The 7,904-nt window shown below is 44.0% G+C and overlaps 1 protein-coding gene across 1 annotated transcript; it reads right to left on the bottom strand.

Moving 5' to 3' along the window:
- Positions 1 to 4,374: 4,374 nt before the first annotated feature.
- LOC114638228 (retinol dehydrogenase 16-like) lies at positions 4,375 to 7,899 on the bottom strand (the record flags this gene model as incomplete). The annotated part of the gene is made up of 4 exons (XM_028786621.1): positions 4,375 to 4,800; positions 5,199 to 5,362; positions 6,758 to 7,016; positions 7,881 to 7,899. Coding segments are annotated over 4 exons (660 nt in total), but the record flags the coding sequence as incomplete, so codon positions are not given.
- Between the last annotated feature and the right edge of the window lie 5 nt (positions 7,900 to 7,904).

Genomic DNA, 7,904 nt, shown 5'->3' with positions numbered 1-7,904 from the left:
TTAGCTTCTCTAATCTGGAGACTGATGTCAGGTTGTTATTCTTGGGCTGCCAATAGTTTACTCACTCAGCCATCTTCCTAGCCTGTTCTTCCTTTCCTTCCTCTTCTTCCTCCTCTTTTTCTTCCTCTTCTTCTTCTCCCTCCTCCTTCTGCTTCTCCTCCTTCTTCTCTCCCTCCCATCCTCCTCCTCCTCCTCCTCCTCTGCAGCTGCTACAAGAAGCTACATTATTTATTCCGATTGTTGTTGTGGCCCTCTGTGAGATGTGCACCTTATTATGTTGCAATCTCTAGTCCAATGGTTCACAACTTGTAGGTGTTGATCCCCCCTGGGGATACAATGACCCTTTCCCAGGGGTAGCCTAAGACCACTGGAAAACACAGATAGTTATATTATGATTCATTGTTACATCTATGTACATAATTATGAAAGTAGCAAACTTACAGTTATGAAGTAGCAGTAAAAAATACTTTTGTCGTTGGGGTTCACAAGAGCATGAGGAACTGTATTAAAGGGCCACTCTGTTAGGCAGGTTGAGAACCAGTAGTCTAGACCTTCAGGTATTAGATCACAAGTGTCCCTTCAACTCTGGCACCTTAGTGAAGATGGAGTAGGGGCTACATATGGTTTAGACTGGAAACAGGCATGACAGTGGGCCTGTTTCCAACTTTGTAGCACTAGGTGCCATCCTCCTTCCCCTTTTTGCATGAAGAAGCAAGGGTGTGTTGGTTTTGGAACACTGCCTTTTAGAAGAAAGTGCTCCCCCCTGCGCTGAACCAGACACATGCTTCTAGTAGATGGCTCAGTTCCCATTGAGCTAAGTAGATAAGAGCAGCCCAGAGATCAGGATACTTGCAGTATTGGAAATTCATAGGACTTAGCCTGGAATGTTTCAAGCACACCGTACCCAGGACAGAGAAGAGGAGCAGGTGCACACTGTTATTTGGCTTGTGTGAGAATCTCAGTAGGGGTGGATCAACTGAGGGAACCTCCATGAATCAGGGAGGTGTCTCTGAGACTTTCTTTTCACCCTGTGGCTCCTGCAACAGAATCACATCAACTTTCCTATTCTCTCTGACTTATCCTGATACTCTAGATCCTGCTGTGTCCTAAAAGACCTTGACACCAACAAGAGTGCCCATTACTGTCATGATTCGTAAGGAATGGACAGCAGGTGTCAGAAGCAGGAAATGATACTGAATGGATGGGGTTGGTGAATTCACAGGTAAAGGAACAAGGAGTCACCAGGGAAATGAAATCTGCCATTTGTTCAGCCCAGGAGCTCTTCAGGCTTCTGTTAGCTAGATATGGGCAAGGATGAGAATATTTAGGTCCTATTGGCTGTGAAGCATTTTCTTTCCTCTTCTCTATTACTGAAACAAGACAATGAAAGTTTGTCCAGGCAACTACTGAAGAAGCAGGAGTCTGAATAGGAGCCAGAGGAAGACGAGCAGCAGGAGACTGGTGACATGCTGGAGCAGGGTGTGGAGGTGAAGCAGCATCAGGAGGAGGAGCAAGGCCAGAGAAGAAAGATGAAGAGCAGAAGCAAGAGATAGAGAAGTACAGAAAGAAGGAGAAGAGGAGTAGCAGGAATAAAAGGAAAATCGAAGGAGGGAATCAGCAGGAAGAGGAGCAGTAGGATGAGGAGCAGCAGAACGAAGAACTGGAAGAGGAGTAGGAGGAAGAACAGGAAGAGTTTAGCTAATCATTCCCTGCACACACCCATGTTGATACATGCAGTCCTAAGTAATACAGTGGGACAGAAAGACATACCATACAAGAAAATTGGCCATGGACTTGTTCAGAAGACAAGAGGTTAGGTGGAGGGGCAGGTGATATTTGGGAGGAGAATATGTATGTGTGTGTGTGTGTGTGTGTGTGTTCATGTGCTTGCATGTGCATATGTGTGTTATGTGCACACACACACATATAATTGTAGAAAAATAAATTTAAGAGAAGAAGTGACATTATAAGAGAAGAAAGCCACCTTGTTTACATTAACCTGGTATCAAAGACTCAAATACACCCTCTGAAGACATGGGACCAAAGAGGCAGAGGAAGCCCTGCGTGAGTGTAGTCCTGGGTGAATGCATACTGTTGGCCAGGCACCACAAACTGGCAAAGCTTTTCTCTATATAGGTCAAGCTAAGAATTAGCAAAGCCTTCTTCCACTGACTCAAGTTCAGGGTTTGGTTAGTGACTGACCAGAGTGTAAATACTAGCAGCTGCAGCTTCCCCCTTCTGGAGGTTTCCAGCCTGAGACTGCTGCCTTCACACAGGACTAGCTGGCTCTTCCCCCTTGCTGGTCATGATAAAGGAGCTGAGGTTACAGGGGATGTAGCTGAGGACACTGAGTGCTGACACAAGGCACCTGATGCCATCTTTTCTGTACCTGTGTCTGTGTGTCTGTCTTTTCTCCATTCCCTCATCTCCACTAGTCAGGGTTTCAGAAGTAAGCCAGCTGAGTTGTAACAAGGCCAGAGATTCAGAAGGTGTAAATGATGTACCTGTGTGACAAGTGAAATCCTGTCTCAAAATAACTTGGTTATTAACTTAAAGCACAATAAAGACTTCAGATCATAAACGGCTGGTGACAGGAGTTGCTTATCTACCAGCTGACCCAAATTGTGTTGCCAGTGCCAAGGTTAGGTAGTTCACAACTACCTGAATCTCCAGTTCCAGGGGATGCAATGATCTGGCCTGTATGGGTACTCTACACACCTGGATTACAGATACATATGAATACAGATAAATAAAAACAAATGTTTAAACATCATGAGTAAGGACTTCCGGTCTGGGCCCGAGCATAGAGCAGGTCACAGGCGGCAGCTCCATACCCAACCCCAGAAAACCCAGAGAAAGGGGGACTCCCAGGAGCTTTAACTCAGGCAGCATCCCAGGTAAAAATGAATCACCCGTGATGTCTGCTGTTTGAAGTTCTAATCCAGATGCTGGCCTCCAAACTTATACTACTCAGACCATTGAAGGACCACTGACAAGAACATCAAACAGCTAGAGATTAACATCACTAATCTGAAGAAATCCCTAGTTTTGCAGTCTGAAGAGACCTCCTAAAATTGCAAAGATCCTTATTGGACTTGATGTACTCTAGTACAATAGAAAAGGCTGTGTACAGCTCTTGATTGTGTACAGCCCTTAAAGAATGTTGCCTTTACATAGACAAGACAAGGAGGGTTAAAGAGAGCATGAAGTAGGTAGTGAAGGCCCTAAGAAAAATCAGAGCGAGAATGAGACATATGAATGCTGGTACAAGAATTGGTTTGCAGCCTCTCCAAGGTTGTCAACCCTATTTCCTTCTATCTTGGGACCATTATTTGGGTTCTTTTTGCTTTTTTCTGCCAGTCGCTGGCCCTCAAATAGGCAGACTAACTCTGTGATACAACAGATAAATAATTTGGTAGCAAAACCTATTTAGATACATTATCATAAGTTAGCTATGGAGGACCACAAAGCTCAAGATGAGGTTGTTACTTTATCCAGGGTGTTTCCAAAATCCATCTCCACCCAACCTAAAAGGGGGGACTTCTACCCCTAGACCAAGCAGAGAGGGGCCACGCAGAACCCCCTCTGACTGGCAATCTGAATTCTTGCTTAGGCTTTGAGGCTAAGCACTACAAGGAAATACAAATAAAAGATAAAAATATCTCTCTGGGTTCCCTGAGGGACAAGCCTAACTGCATAGGTGTTGATGTCAAAAGTATCCCCTCTCCAGGAAAAAGACATCAGGACGGGTATGGCCCTCATGTCTCACTGGACAACAACAGGGGAACTGGAGCCATTACAAAGTCCCTTTCAATTACTGGAGGTCAGGCCTCTATCCCCACCTTCACAAGATTAGAATTGCCACAGCCCTTCTATACTTAGAGAAGGGAAGAGATGTCAGGGAGCCCTGCTTATGCACTGAAGGCCTAAAATCAGCCATAGACCTAAAATCAGCAATAGGCCTATCATACATGTATACTAACACCAAGTCTTGGGTCTCAGTGGAAAAACATTGAAACAGATGGCTATAAGCTAATGTCAACAGGCAGCTTTTGCGGAAATTTATAAGCCTGAGTAGTCATAGACCTTGTAAATAGGTAGCCTTGGCAGACAATACTAACTTAGATAAGGACAAGCGAGTCATAGGCAGAGTCATAGTGGATTGTCCCCTGAACCTTCACCTAGCCGATACCTGGTTCTGAAGATATCTATATTCCCCCTGAACACCCACATTCCAGTGTCATTCCCTTCCACACATCCTGCCTTACTGTGTTTATATCCCGTGTGTGAATTATGATTTGAGAAAAAAAAAAAAGAAAATTTCAAGCAAAAAAAAAATCATGAGTAAAATGGATAAGCCCAAGACAAGGAAGATCATTTTGTACTTCACCAACAATGTTAACGATTTTTTAAGCACAGCATTTTCCTGTTGCCCACATCCACGATGTTTATAGTGCAGAAAGAAAAGCCAGACAACTATACACATCACATGTGTGCTGAGTCCAGGAATCTTCCTAGTCCTGAGGCTCTATGCCCTAACACTGTACTTCTATTGACTCAACTACACAAAAGGATCTAGATTTCACAGGGCTTTCTCAGGCTTTGGGGAAGTCCAGTAGAAAAAGGCATCCTCAAGAGAGGTGGGCAGGTAACTCAAGGGGAGGTAGAAGAGCTTGGCATCCCATCCAGCTGAGTATCGGGTGCGAGGGTGACAGGCAGTCAGAGCATGCTCCATGCAGTCAGTCACCAAAGACAGGTCCTTGTTGCCCCTCTGGTCCATTTCCTTTATCGTTTTCAGACCTAAGCAGAATGAGGAATCATTCAGATGGTCATTCAGTTCCCACCACTCCTGTCTCATACCAGCCTAGAGGAAAACTTCTGTCCTCTATGTCAGAAAATCCATGTGTCTGAAACCTAGCCTGTCCCTTTTCCTTAAAAGGACCAGAAACAATCTTCAAGGAATAATTGAACACATTCAGTCACCTGTATCTCATTACATGGAAAGTGTTAATTTTACACTGCTTCCCATTCCTGACTTCACTTACAGCCCCATGAGCATGAGGATCAGAACTAACAGAGCAGCATGTTCTGAGGATTCTTTGAGGATAACAAAATGAGCATTTTTGAGGATGCAAAAATGAGCATGGGATTAAAGTGTTCAAGAGTGTACTTGACTTTCATCCTCAGAGCTCACTTACTGGATGCCAAGTATTTCTCGCCATAGATCTCCCTGATTTCTGAGCTGGTCTGGTCCCACAGCATCTGGAAGTCTGATGAAAATCTGGCACTACTGGTCATTCCAGTCTTGAAGAGTCCAGGCTCTATAATAGCCACATTCACCCCAAAGTAGGAGAGCTCCCTCCTGCAAGGCAGACAGATGTCAAGGACTTCAGAAGTCTTTCAGTGAGAACACTTTAATAAGAGAAGATTGGCATGCCAACAAAAGCCTGTGGTGAGGGTATGCCACACACACTTCAGACCTGGGGTGTAGGAAATATTGAAGGATATTTTGATAAGGGAACTCTTCTGTGCTCTTGTAGCTCACACTAAGTATTTTTGTGTGTAGGTCAGTGACCATGAACTTCGGAAGTCTTTCCGTGAGAACACTTTAATAAGAATAGAGTAGCATGCAAACAGGAGCCTATGGTGAGGGGAGGTCATGCTTTTGGATCTGGCGTACAGGAAATATTGAAGGATAGTGTGATAATGGCATCTCCTCTGTGCTCTTGTAGCTCACACTAAGTATTTGTTGTGTGTAGCTCAATGTTCTAAGACTAGACAATCTGGTCTATGGCACTGTATAACATCTTTCTCCAGGTAGTTCAGATGTAAGGGATCCTAGTCCTTCTCCAAGTAATCCCTACCTCACTAGTAAGTCTCCATCTACCCCACTTGTGTCTAGGAACCTCTCAGGAAATCCCCCACTTTCTTCCTCGGGGTGTTTCTACAGAGCAACCTCCTACATCCTCACTTACATTGGCAGCCTACATGTTCCCTGCCCCAAATGGCTGTCCTGATTCTAGCCCTTTGAAGGGTAGCACTGCCCATAACACAAAATAAGAAGCATTCTGCACCATACAGTTCTCCACAAGTTGTCCTGTGCCCATCTGTTGACCACTCTCATTCCATAAATGGCCTTTCCATTCTCCAAAGAGAATGCATCTACAGATACAGGTTTGATGTTCCAGGATCTCATGTTTACTTTGATACAGTGCTACAGTACCCTCAACAAATCTGATGGCTATAAGGGTCAAAGGTGTGGAAAGGCCACAGCCATCTCACAGGAAGGTCACAGTTCTTATTTGACTCCTCTTTCATTCACTTGTTTGCCACAGTTTTAGGTCATGATAGAAGCAGGTAACTTATGCTAAAATGTGTTTATTGTGGACTTTAAAAGCGGCCTGATATCTATCTGTGGACTTGAAGGAAATATTTTCTCCAATTCCAAAAAAATAGTCACCACATAGAGATCTGGGTTCTGCATTCACGACCCCAAAAAGTTCACATTTACAATCCTATCCCAATATTGTCTCCCAGTGCCCTTCCTCTTCTGTAATAGGTCAAATGAACTGAACTCATGTCTCAGACATGGTGTCTTGTGGAGCCATAGAATAATGTTGCAAATTGAATGAGTCAGTGTTGGGAAGGTGAAAGAGATGCAGAACCCATGTGTCCTAACCATGATGGGGACTTAAAGAGTTTGAGTAAATAAAAGGTTCCCAAAGTTCCCATCGGTGTCCCCTTCACCTTCCAATACCTGAGAGAATCTGAGAAGGCCTCTATTCCATGCTTGGAGATAGAGTAACCACCACCACCAAAAGTCACTCGACCTGTGATGCTGGAGACATTGACCATGCGGCTCCTTGCCTTCCTCACTAAGGGCAGCAAGCTCAGTGTCACCTCGATCATGCCCAACAGGTTCACATCCAGTACAGTTGCAAAGTCCTGTTTGTTCATCCACTCATTAGGACCCCATGGGGTGAAGATCCCAGCATTGTTGACCAGGCCCCAGAGTCCTGGGGACAGTAGGATGAGACAGTCACACAACACAGTTTTGATTATGGATAAAATGCACATTTAATAAGGTAAGATCACTATGACACATGTTTCATGGACAATAGGAATCAATGAAAAAGAGCAGAGTATCCACACAGCAGCAGAACACTACTGGCTAACAGCATGGATACCTTCATCTTTTAAGACTTTGAGGCCCAGTTCTGTACCTGTGAATCAGCAAGGAGTCCCTTCTCACTTGCTAAGTTTAAGAACAGATGGTGAAAACATGGTACACCTTTGTTAATCTGGAGATTACAAAAGTATGTTTGTGACTTACAAGTTGATGCCATCCTTGCAGAGATTTTGTTCTTTTATTTGTTTTGGTGGTTTGAATGGAAATGGTAGCCATTGGCTCAACGTCATGAGGCACTGCTGGAGTGTGTGTGGTCTTGTTGGATTATGTCATTCACTGGAAGTGGCCTATCCTAGAGTCTTGCTGTTTTTTCTACCTATGGATCCTTATGTAGAGCTGTCAAATGATTCTCGAACACCATGTCTGCCCATAATCTACCACACAGCCTGATACAATGATAATGAACTAAACCCCTGCACTTAAGCCAGTCTTTTTTAAAATTTGTCCCCCAGACGTGTTACCATGGTCATGACATGCCTTCACAGACATAGAACTCTGAAAAAGACACCCATATCTTCAGAGAGTTATGAGTAATTTACACACTGCTGCCTTTTTCTTTCAAATGGTCAGAAAATGTAGTAATCAGGAAGGACTGCTATTCCTTATTATTCTAATAAGGAAAGAGAAAGAGCGAACAGAGAAAAATACATAGACCAGAAACCAATAAAACAGACAGGAATCTCAATGGTACCTCTGTTCCCAACACGCTCCTTCA

Source organism: Grammomys surdaster, unplaced genomic scaffold (genome assembly GCF_004785775.1).
Source record: "Grammomys surdaster isolate TR1022 unplaced genomic scaffold, NIH_TR_1.0 125562, whole genome shotgun sequence".
NCBI lineage: Eukaryota > Metazoa > Chordata > Mammalia > Rodentia > Muridae > Grammomys > Grammomys surdaster.
Note: the sequence above shows the minus strand (reverse complement) of the source record. Positions and strands in the feature narration are given on the sequence as shown.